Genomic DNA, 17,188 nt, shown 5'->3' with positions numbered 1-17,188 from the left:
GTGTTTTGATTTTGAAATTTTGAAATATTGGCTTGCGAATACGAAACCACCGCGGATTGCGGTTCCCATTTTCATCGCCTAGACCATGCCTAGACCCATAGAGGACCAATGCCTGGATTGGCCCAGACTACAGTTTACTAGCCTATATCTGCCAGATCTTCCTCCAGGCGCTTAAACTATAGAGCTTAAACTCTAATGTAAACAACCAGGGCGCATGGCAACAGTGAAGGTAAACCATGAGGTAAACATAGTGTTTGACCTTGAGAAACAAAAACTGAAACACATTCGCAAAACCTGATCATACGTTTCTCATTAATATTTTACTAAATAGATTTAGAATTATTAATAAATTACTGCATATTTATATTAAATTGTTATTTTAGTATATGAATGTGTATAGTATCATAATTTATAATCTTCAAATATTGACATCGCCATCGCCTACCGCATCGCAGATATGTGTCCCTTCGACGTCTGCTTGTTCTGCTCATTGAGTGCCAACTCAAAGGCCATGTTATCGTGTTTTGAACTGAAGTAAGGAAAGCATACAAAGCTCACAGTCATCGATTGTCACGATGGCACGGCAGCGTCGCAAAGAACCGAGGGACCACCCCAGAAAGCTTCAGCTGGCCGCGAAGCCCCGGCCACCTGCGAATGCAAATGATGATCAACTTGGCCCATGGGCGCCTCTGCCGTATACTGCTTTCAAAGCAATCTTGTCCGCTCGACTATGTGCAGCAGTGTGGAACAACATAGCTGATTGTGACGAGACCTTTAACTACTGGGAGCCTACGCACTACCTGATGTATGGCAAAGGGCTTCAAACCTGGGAATACTCTCCCCAGTACGCTATTCGATCGTATGCGTACCTTTGGCTCCACGCGCTTCCGGGCCTTGTCTACAGCAACCTGCTTCAGTCAAACAGGGTTCTTGTATTTTACTTTATGCGTTGCATCTTGGGCTTCGTCTGCGCGCTTTGCGAGGTCTATTTCTATAAAGGTGTGCTTAAGCGCTTCGGACCGGTAGTTGCACGCTCGACTCTAGTCCTGCTTCTGTTTAGCACTGGCATGTTCATCTCCTGTACTGCGTACCTTCCGAGCGCATTTTCCATGTATTGTGCGATGGTCGCATGTGGAGGCTGGTTCCTTGGGGACTACCGTGTCACAGTGTTCGCTACTGCCGTAGGTGCTCTACTGGGCTGGCCGTTCTCGGCCGCGCTTAGCTTGCCAGCTGCTTACGACATAGCTTGCGTGAAGCGCAAGCTTCACCCTTTTTTGGTTTCTTGTGTGGGTTCGCTCGCCTTCATTCTTCCCGTGCTCGTGGCCATCGACTCGCATTATTTCGGTCGAACCGTGCTGGCGCCCCTCAACATTGTCATTTATAACGTGTTCAGCAAGCACGGCGCCAACTTGTACGGGGTCGAACCATGGTCCTTCTACTTCAAGAACGGACTGCTCAACTTTAATGTGGCTTTTGCAGCCGCTCTGGCGTCAGGTCCGGTAGTGTTGATGTGGCCTAAGTTGACACGACAAGGTCATGCGCCACAGGGCCGTGTGAGCTCTGACTGCCTGCTGGAGCTGGCGCCACTCTACCTTTGGTGCGCAATTTTTTTCAGCCAAGCACACAAGGAGGAGCGCTTCCTCTTTCCCGTGTACCCGCTCATCTGCCTGTGTGCCGCTATCTGTGTCAACACACTGGAGTCTGTGACCAGCCTCTACTCGCGCACACTGACGGGTGTCGCACGACGCGCCACGTCCGCTCTGGCCCAGCATCTCTGGCTCGTCTTTCTGGTCACCGCCACGCTGCTGTCCGTGTCCAGGACGGTGGCCCTCTATCGAAATTTCAGGTTCGATTGAGATCGATACGTTCTCTTTCCCATGGTTTAATGGATGATGTGCATCATCCATTCTTAATCAGCACTATTACTGAGCTGTGAAAGCTTATATATTTTGTTTTTTCCTTAAATGACAGTAGGAGACATACCAAAATTTCAATACTAAGAAAGTCGCCATTGCACAATAAGCGGTGAAGCTTTTTCGTTTTGTTTTCCTCACCAATGGCGGTCACTGTTAAATCAACACACATTGGCATTATTGGAACATTCACTAATGTCAGTACAAGAACTTGTAAGAGTTTTTTTGCTGCTAAGCCTGAGGTTGCGGGATCGAATCCCCGCCACGGTGGTAGCATTTCGATGGGGCAAAATGCAAAAATGCCCGTGTATCATGTATTGGGTGCACATTAACACCAGGTTGTCAAAATTAATCCGGAGCCCCCCACTACAGTGACCCTCATAATTCTATAGTGGTTTTGGCATCTATAACCCCAGAATTTAATTTCATTTAATTCAGAACCGTAAGAGGTCACATATTGCGCAGACATTTGCTTTCTTATGCATTGTTGATTATATGAATAACATGCTGTGAATTTAATGCGAATAATGTTAAATAACGCGCTGTGAATTGATGTAAATGTATGTACCGCATGAAACTTTTGTCATAGTGCTTAGTGCTTGTTTTTGTTTTGCCTGTAATGTTCAAATACCGTTTCATTTGTGCCAATGTTACTATTGCAAATGCTTTACACATGCTATATGATACACCATGATACTGTTGCCAAGTCATCGTAGGGTGCATCGACCTCTGTCAAGCCTTTCTTCTGGCTTTTTGTTGACGCACCAAACATCCTCATGATGATGATGTTGAATAAAGAATTCAATTGAATAAGTCCATTAGAAATAAATTAGTTTCCATGCAGTGATATATATTCCATTTAGGTATATGCAGATCACTTGCAGAGCAGTCCTAGCAAGTATGTCTTGTTAAATGCATTAGATGCCAAAGTTTCCAATGTTTAGGCATTGATGTGAGCCATGGAGTGATGCTCCAGCAATGCCACAATTCTTGACTTGATATTCGTCATGCGTGTTCCCTGTACAATAGAAATGGGATCACAAAGAGAAGACAGACACCACAGATGCTTGACTACAAATGCATGTGTGTGGGGAGGAGGCAGGGAAGGAATGAATGTTGCTTGCAGATACTAGTCAAGGCTAAGGGAGAGAGTTTCTAGATGGGGCACTTTTGATTGTGATCAAGTGTTTATGGCGTGTATGTACAATCTTTGTGTCCTGTGTCTGTTACACTAATAACATGAGTAAAAAATCTAGCAACCAACTAGCCCATTTACCTGGATTGCCTAAAGTTCACTTGCCATCTGCTACCTAACTACTTAAAGGGCTCCTCATCAAGTTTGGGCAACAGACTTGCATAGTGTGTAGACCATGCACTAATGATTGTGTATGGAAAGTATCAAACTGCTACACAGCCAGAAAATGACTGAAATTTTCAAACGAAAGCCTGTGTGCCCCTTCTCTCGAGGGAGCACTGCTTCCTGCTGGAGAATCAGTCGCATGCATAAATGCCTCCGCATCAGACTGTAAACGCCTCCACATTAGACTGGACTACTTGCAATGTCACCGATTACAGCACATGACTTTGTTAACTCATCCAATTCAAGACGCACAGAACCATCTCTGAAAGTAGACTACACTGTGAATAAGGAAGAGAAAAAAGACAGGAAACAGAGCTCATGGCGTAAGCATGGCACAGTCTCTCAGCTCCAGTATGGAAGAAGGCAGGGAAGGAATGACGCTTACAGATGCTAGTTGAGGCAAAGGGAGAGAATTTCTATGACTTTCAATCCCACTCGAGCTTGATTGGGATCGAAAGTGTCCTGTGTGACTGAGGTATATGTTGGCAGTGAAGCTTGGCTCCTGGCCGCATGGCAATGCACTATTTCAATTTCCCCTATCTCCTTTAATAATACTAATAAACCATTTTGAAAAACTATTGCAGGAATGCGCTCCTTATATGGCACTTTAAAATTTCAAATGTATTACCAAAATTTCCAATTGAGCCTAGTGAAGGGTCCTATAAGATAAAATTATGTGGTGTGCATGTATCTTTGTGCTTTGTACCACCTCAATTTCTTTGATTGCTGAAAGGAATAGCAGCATCAGGAGAATGGATCTCTTGCATGCACATCCACTTCTTGTTCTTGACAGTGGCCATACCTTTGATCCTTGTGGTCTTCTTAGGTGCAAAAGATCACTAAATGCAAAGCACTTAATTAAGAATGTTAATAAATTACATAGGTTTTATTGGCTACAGGCATGCTAATGTTTGGAAATGTTTCGGAAATCATGTGACAAATTGCATTGCATCTCTTGCATATATTAATTTACGTGTTAATTTACAAACACTGTAGCTACTGTGATAAGCCTACATCTTATGTCTGAGGACATTTGCTTGTGCTAATTACTTGCATATCAGTTTTTTTTTTGCTATCAAGCTTCTATCGCAAAACTGCACATGCATTTCTGCCATCACATTGGTGTAGTGATCTTACATAGTGCTCTGACATTCTGCAGGGAAAGCCGAGAGCGCTATACCATATAGACTCGTGTAAGGGCTGCACCCCCAATTTGACAGCCCCAAATTTGGAAGAAAAAAAATTCCCTTCGAGAAGCAATCGCATTTGGTGCCCCGATGCTGTGCATTTGTATCGGCGAATTTTTGCCTAAATGGCACCTCCACGTGCCCTTACTAGATGGTGAGAGCTGCACATTTACCTCTGATGCAATGGTAGATTCGGGGATCCGGGGTAAGCAGTAGTCGCCAACTGTGCCGGCACCATTTTGACAGCACCTTATCAGCACCTTATGAAAGGACAGCACCTTATCAGAATTGTGAAAAATAAGTGTGGCCCTTTCATGAGTTACTGTATGCATTGCCTCCAAACCAGTGGTGTTAAAGGGACAATTAAAGTCCAGCTAAAGTGATAGATTAGTGCTCAAGAATGTCTAAGGTATCACTATTATCGCGAACAGAGCTTTAGTAATCAAGAAGTAGAGGTAAATGAAGCACACGATTAGACTCCCCCAGAACATTCACATACTAGCCCGACGATGATGGCACTCCTCATTATAATTCTGTCACTAGTATGCAACCACTTTTAATAAAAAGATCATTGTATTACATTATAAGATGAAAAAAAAATGCTACTTGTCCAGTTCTATTTGATTAAAAAAAAAATAGAACTCATTGACGTTACCCTTGACAACAGTGTGGGCGGTTGAAAGGTTTCGTTTTCTCTACTCTATGCTGTCCGCACATTTGCATTTCAGTAGTTTCGTTATCGTGTGGTGCTGCGCTGGTTTTGCTGGCTTGCAAAACTAACACAACCTGCAAGTGGCAAAGACTGCCATGTCCATGTGATGTCACAGAATTCCCGGAAAGTCCACACCACTTGACCAATAAGAGTTGCAGCGCCGAATCCAACGCTCTGTCATGGCTTGGCTTTTCCATTCCCATGCATTTGCATTTTGCAAAGAAAACAGTAGCACCATCTGTTGGGTGCTGTTTTACTCATCAATGGCAGTAAAGGGTGGTGATGGCATATGCAACGTCACCATTTCCCCTCAGGGGTGGGTGATTTAAATTGCGTTAAAGGCATGTGGACCCTTCAGGTTGCAATTTTCTCGTAAACTAAGTCTTTTCTTGTCATAAACGAGTGCTCCGAAGTTTCTGGAATGGTATATTAACAGCCTATGTCGACTTATTATTTGCCTTTTGTGTACCTTTAAGAACACTTTGTTTGAAAGAAAGTAACTCTCTGAGCTCCTGGTAGAGGTGCCAAGCTAGCACAGACAATCTTATTTTTAAACCTTTAGGCCTGTGCTCATGCAACACTAATCGGCATTATATTGGGTAAAAACCAATACTTAAGCATGAATGGTTAGTGTGTACCTACCTGCAAATCTCCAGAATCTGAAAACTATAAGGAAATGTAATTTTCTTGTGCCATCACTGCACTGTATAGAATTTAGTGGCACACACCTGGGGTAGACAGAAGTGTAGAGTGCACCTCTCAGTTTCACAATACATGCATTGGATGCGAGGCAATTCAGTTCTTCCCAACTGCTGAGCCCTATAATCATATATTTGGCAATAGGTGCAAAGCACTAAGTTATGTGTGTTCTAAAATCTGTCTGCTTGCTATTCGAGCCATGATCCTCTCCCCTCTTTCTATCCAGAATGCTTGTTTCTAATGATAAATAATTTGCCTTTTTGTTACATTTAAACATAGCTGTCAAGGGCGAGTGGGCATTCCAGTGAGCATATCAATGTCGCTGCTAAGTGCTGAGCAATGACACCTTAAATGGGCCCTGCAATTTTTGTTGAAATCGATATGCAATAAAGAATGGTACATGGAGATAGATGAGAAATAATGGGACTTTCGGCCATGCTCTTGTGAACAGTACTTGGACAAAGTAGTACTCACCTACATGCAGACAATAGTACTCTGAAGCTAGTTTGCACTTTCCTGCATCTTTAGTGAATATCTGCCACCCTGTGGTCAGCTCCATGTCAACAAGGGAGCACATAATGGTTATTGGCTTAATCTTTTTAAATGGTCATTACCAGTCGGTGCCAGTTAACAGCTAGAGCCACATTCAGCTAGCAAATTCTTCAACAAATGCTGAACAAACAATGAAAACACGCACACACAGTGGAAAGCCTTAGTATGCCTCATCATGGCCGTGCTCAAGTGGGAGCGCTAGCACCAGTGGGGTAGCCAGAAATTTCGTTGAAGGGGGGGGGGGGGGGGGGGCGCTCGCATTGTGGCTTGGCCTCCTCCTAATAGAATTTGTCGGGGGATCAAATACATGAATAATAACTGCACTGTCATTGCAAAAGATGTTGCAAATGAATTCTTGAATGGTGTGCGCCGTCAGACAAGCAAAACATGTATTTTTTCGTAAAAGAAAATACTCGTATGTCCCAAAAATTGTACCTGAAATAACTGATATCAATGCTTCCATGTTTTCTGCCTGTTTAATACGTAAAGAAAATATCACACGATCGAACATTAGAACTATATCAGCTTGAAACCAACAAAGCAGTGCATGCTGCTGAAATGCAAATGTAAAGGCCATGAAATGAACAAGTTGAGGACAAATATTCTAATGAAACTTTGTTAACCTCCCTGCCTTTCCCTCATTTGCATCTCTCTCTCTCTCTGTCATTGAAGGACCTTGTTTACATTTTTGTACATATGCAACGACCAGGGGAAAATCTCAATGACGCTGTCCTTTGTTAGAATGTATTGCTCAGGAGCAGATGTCATCGGTCGTGTATTGTGAGTAACTGCACCAAAATTATAGTTGCAACAGAGAGCACATATAAAAAGGAGTTCTGCAAAATATGCGAGGGCGAGTCAAATGGAAGTGAGCCAATGCAAATATATGACAAACAAGGTACCTTATTTAAAAGTAGCCTCCATGAGCATTTAGACATTTGTCCCACTGACTAACAAGTCGCGTGATTCCTGTCTCATAGAACTCCTTGGATTGCTGCTTCAAAAAATCTGTGACTGACTCTTTCATGTCATCGTCCGACAGGAACCTTCTTCCCTTGAGCTGTTTTTTCAATTGCCCCAAAATGTGGAAGTCGCAAGGCGACAGGTCTGAGATGTATGGTGAATGTAGCTGTGTTTCCCACTTGAACTTTGTCATTTTTGTGTTACCCACATCAGCGACATGGGGACGGGCATTGTCGTGGAGCATGATGACTCCATTTCTCAATTTTCCACGTTTTTTGTTCTTGATTGCGACACGCAGCCGGTCCGGCGTTTCACAATATCGAAAACGATTGATAGTTTCTCCAGGTTTCATGAATTTGATCATTAATGGCCCCTGGCGATCGACAAAAAAAGTCAACATCTTTTGGCGGAAATGATGGCTCTTGGTTTCTTTGGGGTGGTGAATTCGAATGTTTCCACTGTAAGCTTTGCCATCGTGTTTCAGGCTCGTATTAGTGGCACCATGATACGTCCCCGCTCACATTTGCAGACAAGAAGTCATCACCCTCATTGTGATACCAGATCAGATGAGTCAATGCAGCGCCGAACCTCTCCGTCTTCTGGCGAGGGTTCAAAATCTTGGGCATCCATTGTGCACACAAGAGCTGAAAACCGAGGTGTTCATGAATTATGGTGTGACCCGAACCGTGACTGACGTTCACTCGCCCTACCAATTCATCAACGCTTATCCTCCCTAATCAGCCTTTGCAATTGTGTTGGGGTGATTTCACACTGGCTCCTACCCGGTCTTGGATCGTCTTTGCAACGTTCACGTCCTTTCAAACATTTTCTCCAACGCTTCACAGTGGTCAATGAAATGCAATGTTCAATGTACACGGCAGCCATACGGCGACTAATTTTAGGGGGAGAAACATCTTCAGCTGTCAAAAACCTCATGACACCACGCTGTTAAACCTTTGGAGAGTCCATTATGCCACGAAACCAAGTTCAACCTAGTGTACGGGAGCAGTAAAGAACCTTTATCCTCACACCTGCAGGTCACTTTTGTAAATGAGAGATGACTCTGTGCCACGCACATGCCTTGCACATAATGAACCGAACCATTATTGCACGGTGTGGGTTGGCTTACTTTCATTTGACTCACCCTCGTACATTAGAAATACGAGGATACAGTGGAATGGAATATACAAATGCGAAGATACAGCTTAATGAAGGGCAAAAAAATGTCACTTGGAACAAAGTTCACTGCACGTATGCACAAAACCTTGCAGCAAAATATTTAAATGTACGTATAAGTCTCCAATAAATCTACATATGTAAGAAAAAGTCACTGTATATAATGTGTCAAACAAGGCAAATAAACATCTTGCGTAACAGCAGATTCACAGATCACAGAATCCTAAGGCCTGCCCCCCCCTCCCTCCACTCCACCTGATGTATCGCGTATGACAGGAGGCGGCGCGCTTGCTCCCCGCTTTTCTCCCTTGCGCACACAAGACTGAACCACCAGCGTCGGCTCACCCATGCCACCCCTTTACCTTTACGCTTTCACTTGCACATACAGCATGCGGCGTGCGGTCACAATGTTATCGCCCTTAGACTTTATACGGAGCATGAGGGCGACGGCGATGGCAGGAATGTGCTTGTAGTGTCCGTATAATTGCTATCGCCATAACATAATAAGAGTATCCAGCAACTGAAGCGTCCGTGGCCCATTACTTTCCACAAAAGAAGTACCAAAATTGAACTTTCACCATGCGACAATTTGCTGCGCCGCACCAATGTCCTTTTTTCTTTTGTGGTGCGGGGGCGTGGAAATGAAAAAAAAAAACGCAAGGAAAGCATGTTGGCCATAATCGAATGCCTACTTTGGGCACCTAATGTGGCTACGAAAGGAATATCGAAGAAAACGTGAGACGCTTGGTCCACAGAGCACCATAGGCATACTGCTCGGCATCCTACACCGGCAAGACCAAATTTTCCTGAGAGGTTGCGCTCAAGCGAATGCGTTGCAATCCGTCGAGTCCCCGCAGTGATTGCGACGAGCGACCATGCATTGTTTTTTTCTCTCGTCTGCTAGCCAGAAAGCGTCCAAAACTAAGTCAGGCGAAAATCCACTTGGCCAGAGAAAAACGAACGCGCATTGAAGTGTGCCACGCGGTGGTCGGGGCAACACGAGAAAAACGCATGTGCTCCGGCAGCCCGCGGGTAGCGAGAACAAAAAAAAAAAAAAAAACATCTGAAGAGGCTCAATGTGTCCTCGCGAATAAAAGTAGAAAAATAAATAAGACCTTAGTTACCTTTGCTGGCTTTAGTGTCTTGACATGGATGCTTTGGCGCAGGTGAAAAAAAATTTTTGTATTTTTTTCTGTGACATGACGGCACGAATGAACCACCACAGTGCTTCGTCTCACCAGACCTCACTGCGTGCTTTGTCAACTTGTCTGATAGTATGTTGATTTGGCTTGTCTCGTTGTATGGTCCAATGTACGACTTTAGAAAAGTCAATGCAGCATTGACGTCAAATGTTTATAAGAACATTGAACTCTCAAAGATCCGGAATTGAAAATGTAAAGCACAACTTTGGAGATGTGAATGCACCTTTCGCGTCAAAAGTTTATGAGAACTTTATACCTATAAAGTTTCAGAATTTAAATTCATGTGCTTTGTAGATTCTGCGGCCTTCGCGAGTTGCCACGACGAGCCCGCTCGCCATCAAAACGCCTTTGAAACCGTGCTCGGATTACGATATGTGACTCCTGGTGCATGGGCGTTGCCGTGAAATCCAGCCCGATTTCACAACGTTTGCGCTGAAATGTCTTTTCGAGCATGAAAAGGACATTCTAAACAAAATCTAGCATGATTTCCGGCCCCAGGAGTTGTTTTGGTCGGCGGTGCATGACAGCACGAAAAAATTTGGGGGGGGGTGAAGCCACAGAAGCCCCCCCCCCCTGGCTATGCCCCTGGCTAGCACCCATGTTCACGGTTGTCCTTCAAAACATCAGAAAAAAAAAAAAAGGTTCAGCACAGTCATGTGTCAGCATTGCATTGTAGCTTCCGGCATCTTAGGAAAAAGAAAGGAAAGCTTCCCAGGAAAGTTTGTGTTTTCAACTTTGCTGATACAAAATGGTTCTCAAAAATTCTTGTAGGAGATTACTGAAGCAATGCTTATTTGGGTGTGAGGCATCTTGTAACTTTGTCAAAAAGTGTTGCAGGGCCACTAAGCTTTTTTGTTTCCTGGTCATGGAATACAAATTTTTGAACCTTCATCAAGAAGTCATCTGAAATTCTTTATTTCATGTAGTCCCCTTATGTTCATTGCAGAGCACCCATGGAGATATACATGGAGCTTGGGCCACTTGCAAGCCTTGGTGCTGACAGCCATGGTAGCCAGGGTGACATTGTGCCATCAACACTTTGTGTGGGGAAAGAGTGGTACAGATTTCCTTCGTCTTTTTTTCTACCTCAAAACTGGGAACTCTCCTTCATTGAGTCAGAATTTCGAGGACAGCTTCCCAAGCCATATGCATCTGGTGCTAATGGAACACGCATCATACCCACAGATATGAATGATGCCAATAGGGAAGAACAGTCTCGCTATGTAAATCCAACTGTGTGTGACTACCTTGTTGACACAGATGGTCATGATGTGACTGATCGTGAGCCTGACTACTCGTCCAGTCCAGATTGGGAGGTCATCACTTCTGTCAAGTTTTTGGACAGCAAGAGGTCTCCAGTTTATGCAAGAACCTTTTATGTGCCATTTGTAACAGAACAACAGTGCGTGTATGTCAACTACTACCTGCTCAAGCGAAAGAAACCAACTAGGAATAAGGCTTAGGTCTTCTTTCTTTTTCTTCTAAGTGGTCCACGACCCAATGCTAAAGGAGCATTCCATAGTACTTAGCGCTTGGTTTGTGTGTATATGTCTAAGACATTTTCAACCATGACTAAAGACCTGACATGTTGACAACATTTTCAGTTTTGAACTAGTAACATGGTCATCAAAATTTTCAGTACAGGTAGTTTTGCTATCATCAGCTGGCATTGCTATATTTCTGTAGTGTTGAAAATGAGAAAAAAACACCATTTGCATGTACAGTGTAAAACTATACAGAAAATTTTTTTAATTACTATCTTTTTTTAATGCTGATAAGCTTTTTTATACTGTAAGTTATTGAAACCTACACGCCTATGTAAATAATTAGAAATGTTGTGCACAAGTCAGTACTGTGTGATCTGAAACCAGTTCAGTGCATCAGTAGCTGCTCATGAAAGCTCTTTGCATCATAACAAGTAGAAAGAAATGTGGTGTACTTGGAGTTCACAAATTACCTGTTTGTGGATTTCTTAATTGCTGAAAGCCATGATAAATGCCATAATTAAAGTGCATTTCACCTAGAAATGTCATTGAGTCTCATTATAATGTGTTTGTATACATAAAAATGACTGTGATTTATAAAATGGGATTATATCTTCGTGCCTAGAACGATTTGTGCTGCTTTTCAGGGTAGTAATGCAGGTGACATTGGAACTGAGACATGTCATGGAGAGAGTACTTCCCCTGAAAGGGGTCCTGCAGTTATTAATGCCTTCAATTTTGCTGCAGATATATTCTTTGCAAACCATAGAGATAAGTCCCAAAAACAGCTATGAAGACTGGCAAAGGTAAACCTTAAATTACTCAGCTGAGACATTTCAAAGTACAGGCAAACAAAAAGGTATTGTTCACTGCCATTTCAAAGCTGTAAAATAATATGTTGTGTCTTACAGCATCTTCAATTAAGACACAGTACCTTAAAACAAACAGTGCAAAATACGTTAACCACTTCTCAGAAAGGATCCTGGCTACTTTTTTACTTCGGTTACTGTTCCCAGATATTTACATTTCCAAAATCTCAGACATTGCACTCATCTTTGTGCTCACTTCTGTAAATTACATGCTTTTATGCATTGGCAAAGTCATGGTGGCACTACAGTAAAGGTCTTGAGTGCCATCACTAGCAGTGGACACTAGCTGGCTTGACTACCATGATTCACCAACTTCCTTTTTGTGCCAGCCATGCATTGTGTTTGAGTTGCTCCATGTAGGAGCAATAATTGACGAGTGAAGTAAGAGAATGGAAACCTTTTGTGACAGCATATGAACGTAAACTTAGACGTTCTCACGTGCTGATATTATGTGGCATTTCTCAAAGCTTTCCAATCCAGAAAATCAACCGTGTTCAGTGATACCATTCATGCAACATAAGCAAGATTTGGGAAGTTTTGCAGGGTCTATTTGAGATTCAGGGTGAGTGTAAATTAATGTTATGAATATGAAGAGTAACTCCTCAAGCTTTCTGCAAAATGCTGCAGGAGCAGTGTAGTTCACTGGTGGTGCCATTAGGTTATAGTTTGTTGAAATGGCAGGTGCAGATCATGTTTTGTGAGGGTGTTTTCTGTGGTACAGATACTTAACACTGTCTTCTTTTGAAGTGCTGAATCGCCCATTGAATTGAGCCTGTGAGAAGCAAAATAAGTCATGCCAACTGTCAATGCTGTCATTCTGCAGCCCGTAGTTTCTGTAATCCATTTTGCTCCAAGATGCAGGAAATATGGCAGTTGAACACAGTGATTGTTCTCTCTCTCTTCTTTTTTTTTAACACATCAGAGAACAGATGTCCTTATCAAACTAGTCAAGAACCAGGAGTATGGCATTTGCTGATGATTATGTGGCGAAGCACGCATCTACATGTTTTGCATGTAAAGTTTTTTTTTGTGTTTGTGCATTATAGGGATGTGTTTTGATGTGTTAAGATATCAGAAGCATGCATAATGTGTCACTTTCATATACAGTTAAACCTCGATATAACGAACTTCAATAATGACGAAATCCTCGATATAACGAAGTATTTAACTTTTCATAACCTCTTGACCATAGAACACCATGTAATTAGAACCTTAATATAGCGAAGTGTGTTTGTATGCGATTTCAGTATAACGAAATTTCGCTTCCGCAGCAAAAGAACGCCGAGACAATAGATGGAAACTTCCGCGGACGCAAATGGACAAATTATTGAATTATAAGCGGCTGCTTGCAAACACATTTCTTCTCATATCGCGCGCGGCGCGACAAGAGCGACCGCCGAAGTGAAGCCGCATCATGTTCCATGTAAAGTCCAAGAGCGATAAGATCCTATCGTGCCCCGTGTTTTGTGCTTTAGGTGCGAGTGAAAGTGTGAGAGGGCGAGAAAGATGGTGGCTTCACGCACGAGTGCCGCCTCCATGCGCGAGCAAAGGGAAAGAGGGGGAGGGGAGCGAGCTCGCGGTAACACCATCCGCCTTGGTAACACGATCAAGCGCGCGCGAGGGCCGGGGCGGGGAGTTGGCGCACGTCTTGACCGAGTATGACTGTAAGCGCGGCTGAGCGCATACGCAGCCGCGTACCCTGGCTTTAGAGGCAATCTGCCGCGTGTGCAAAGAGTGGGCGTGCCGAGACGGTGAGCTGTCTTCCCGCACGTTTAGTATTGAAGGTTGCGTAATCTCGAATTTCGGTGAACCGTTGGAGCGACAGGCAGATGAAGCATTCGCTCCCCGCTGCTGGCGCTTTTCATGATAGCGTCGTCCGCACTGGGACGACGCTATCAGCCGCGAGGGCAGAGTGCACGCGAAAGCGTGCTGGCTTCGCTTAATTCGTCCGCCTATGTGGAGATATCGTCGACGTGGCATGAAACCGTATCATTCGTCGCAGACTCCCAAATTTATCAGAGTGAATTCTTTTCTTGTTCAAATTTGCTTTTTTCAATTGCCGGACAATTCGAAAAACTCTGCGGCGCCTTTCCGTGTAAGAAAAATCGGGCGGCGACTGTACTTATCTGCATAAAAGGTCGAATTTCGATACAACAAAATTTCAATATAACGAAGCAAATTGCCGATTTTACCTACTTCGTTAAATCAATGTTTAACTGTATGAACGTTTTGTTGAAAGTTTCACAGCATGTATGGTTTGGAAATGAATTGCTTGTGTTATGTAATCAGCAGCTGGTAGTGGGTCATAAAAGTTGTTACATTGTCCCACATGTCAAAAAAATATCTAGAATGAAAATGGCAGCCTGTCAGACATTGTAATAACCACTTGTTAGCAGTGCTTTTGGAGTTCTCACCCAGAAACAAGGTGCATAGAAGTGGTCGATGCTGTACTTGAGGAGTGGGAATGGTGGCAATAGGAGAGAATAGGGGACAAGTTGTTTTGAAGTTTAATCTAATGAAGTTTGTAGTCATTGGAGTAGTGGCTTTCTTTTAGAAAATTTTGAAGAAACTGGCCACCTGTGTAACAAAAATCCATCGACTTCCTAGTGACTGTTATTGACCAGGACATTCCTTGATTCATGTGAGCATAACTCTGATGCCTCTGTAAGATGTGCCAGGTAATAAGAAAGCTTGCATTAAGCAGTGTGTAAATTCTGAATAAAACTCGGTGAGTTAATATTTCTACGTCTGCATTGAGGTCCGTTGCCAACATTCCATTTTACATGTTGAGTTGGGACTCTAAATTATGGAAGTTGCTTGTTCTCAACAAAGCTATTTTGTGTGCATGTCATTTTAAATGTTATTGTTAATACTGACAAAGTTGATTCGTTCTACTTTATACAAATATGTTGCTTCACTGCTGAAATGACAGAATTCTTCCAATGCTTCATTATATAAAATTTAGCCATGCTTTTAACTAATTTAATAACCATCAGTTCAATATTTGTACATAGTACTTGTGCGCAGTGTTTAGCTTAAAGGGCCCTCACTATGTCTGGCCATTTTCAGCTCACAAATGCAGTGCATACAATGCGTGCTAATGATCACGTCCGATATGTATTACATCCCTACGTGCCGCAGAAAGAACTTAAATTTCAAACAAAATGCCATTTGCTCTTCTCCTCGCGGACGCTGCGCTCCGAGCTGGAGAGTCGATGTATATCACACAAGTGCAGCTACGTGCATGGCAGTGCTGTGATGTCGCTTATGGTGACACGTGACTTTGAGAATTATTCAAGGCAACAGCAGTTATTTAGTTGACCCGTTGCTTAAACAGACGAATTAAAGTTAAAAAAAAATTATGAGGTTTTATGTGCCAAAACCACTTTCTGATTATGAGGCACGCCGCAGTGGAGGACTCCGGAAATTTTGATCACCTGGGGTTCTTTAACGTGCACCTAAATCTGAGTACATGGGTGTTTTCGCATTTTGCCCCCATCGAAATGCGGCCGCCGTGGCCGGGATTCAATCCATCCCGCGACCTCGTGTTCAGCAGCCCAACACCATAGCCACTGAGCTACCATGGCGGGTGAATTAAAGTTTAGAGAAATAATAAAACCTGCAAGCCGAATGCATGTCTTTGTTTTACTTCGTACCGTAACAAGAGAGTTGTACTTCTGTTTTGTCTGCTTGTTCCCATGTCGTTCACTCGCGCGCAAAGAGAACGAAACTGTCATTTTCTAACATGTTCCAGTGCACGATCATACTCTGTGATCCGCTTGCATCTGCCTCAGTGTTCGTGTAGCACTGACTTATACCGCTAGTCAGGTGTTCTCGTGCACAGCGTGCAAAATGAGACAAACGTAACAGCTCGCACACGAGACCATCATTGGAAGTGTGCCGTGCAGCAAAAAACGAGAAAGAGAAAAAAAAAGAAGGCGGTGTCTGCGACGTATGCGTCACGCGATACTCCAGCTCTGGTATGGGAGAATGCAGGAAACGAATTTAGCTTGCGGAGGCTAGACAGAGCAAGTGGAGAGAGGGTCTATGTTGGCAGTGGCACTCGCCTCCTGAAATGATGTGTTTAGAACGCTGTAATATTTCTATCTCGGCTATTAATGAACCAATCTGAAAAATTATTGCAATAGAACGCTCCCTAAAAGACGCATAACAACTTCTATCGTATAACCAAAATTTGCTATGTGACGTGGTGAGGGGCCCTTTAAGATTTTCTAGGAACTTGTGTTGTTTGACATAAGCAAATAGTGGATCATTGTGTAATTTGCCTTAGGATTGCCTTGTTTCTTCATAATAATTTCATTTATTATAGCATTCTTCAGGTATATTTTCTACATAGATAGTGTTTGTGAGGTTATTTTAATGAAAAACTACTTCAGGGTTAACTGAAAATGCCTTGTTTTTTTCTACTGTGAAGTATGCTGCTTGCTTTCAAAGATAAGCTAACATGTAAAATGAGATTTAAGCCAATAACCAATACTACAGTATGTCTACTAACAAACAGTGCTTCTTGTAACTTTGGCTGAGCATTAAACGTGAAGTCATCCTGTATTTATGCTTCCTCAAATTCAGGTAAAACTTGCTCATAGTGCTCTTGTGCACCTAGTTTGACATCTTCATAACATATTTAGTAATTAAATTGCTAGTCATTATTTAACTCATGGAAATTTTCTTGTTGAGTCAGAAACAAACAGTTTTGTGAATCAAGAATAACATTTAATGCTATTATATGTATAGCCGAACAGGACAGAGATAGACAAGCAGATAGGGACTTGGAGTGATTCACAGTGATTGAAAAAGAAATACCACTTAACTCCAGCAAAATCCATTTTTCAACCACTGTATAGGATAACAGCACTGGTCAGGAGGTGCTACAGCAATTCGATCGTCCTACTAGAATATGCTGAGGCTGTCCGATAGGGACGCCAAGGAAATGGTAGGTTATCTTGGATGATGACAGAGGCACGCCTATACCTACACTTGATAACGCCCGGCGCATCTGGCCAAGCTTTGTCTGTAGCAATTGGTCTTTTGAGGAGTGCATGCGTTCACG

The 17,188-nt window shown here is 43.0% G+C and overlaps 1 protein-coding gene across 1 annotated transcript; it reads left to right on the top strand.

Moving 5' to 3' along the window:
• The first annotated feature begins 353 nt into the window (after positions 1 to 353).
• Positions 354 to 16,686, top strand: Alg9 (alpha-1,2-mannosyltransferase Alg9). Its single transcript, XM_050192348.3, has 2 exons — positions 354 to 1,846; positions 10,711 to 16,686. The coding sequence occupies exons 1-2, from the start codon at positions 576 to 578 to the stop codon at positions 11,225 to 11,227; spliced, it is 1,788 nt and encodes a 595-aa protein (XP_050048305.2). The 5' UTR covers positions 354 to 575; the 3' UTR covers positions 11,228 to 16,686.
• The last annotated feature ends 502 nt before the right edge of the window (positions 16,687 to 17,188 follow it).

The sequence above is a fragment of the Dermacentor andersoni genome, chromosome 1 (assembly GCF_023375885.2).
Source record: "Dermacentor andersoni chromosome 1, qqDerAnde1_hic_scaffold, whole genome shotgun sequence".
In the NCBI taxonomy this organism is placed as follows: domain Eukaryota; kingdom Metazoa; phylum Arthropoda; class Arachnida; order Ixodida; family Ixodidae; genus Dermacentor; species Dermacentor andersoni.
This window is presented reverse-complemented; position numbering and strand designations above follow the sequence as displayed.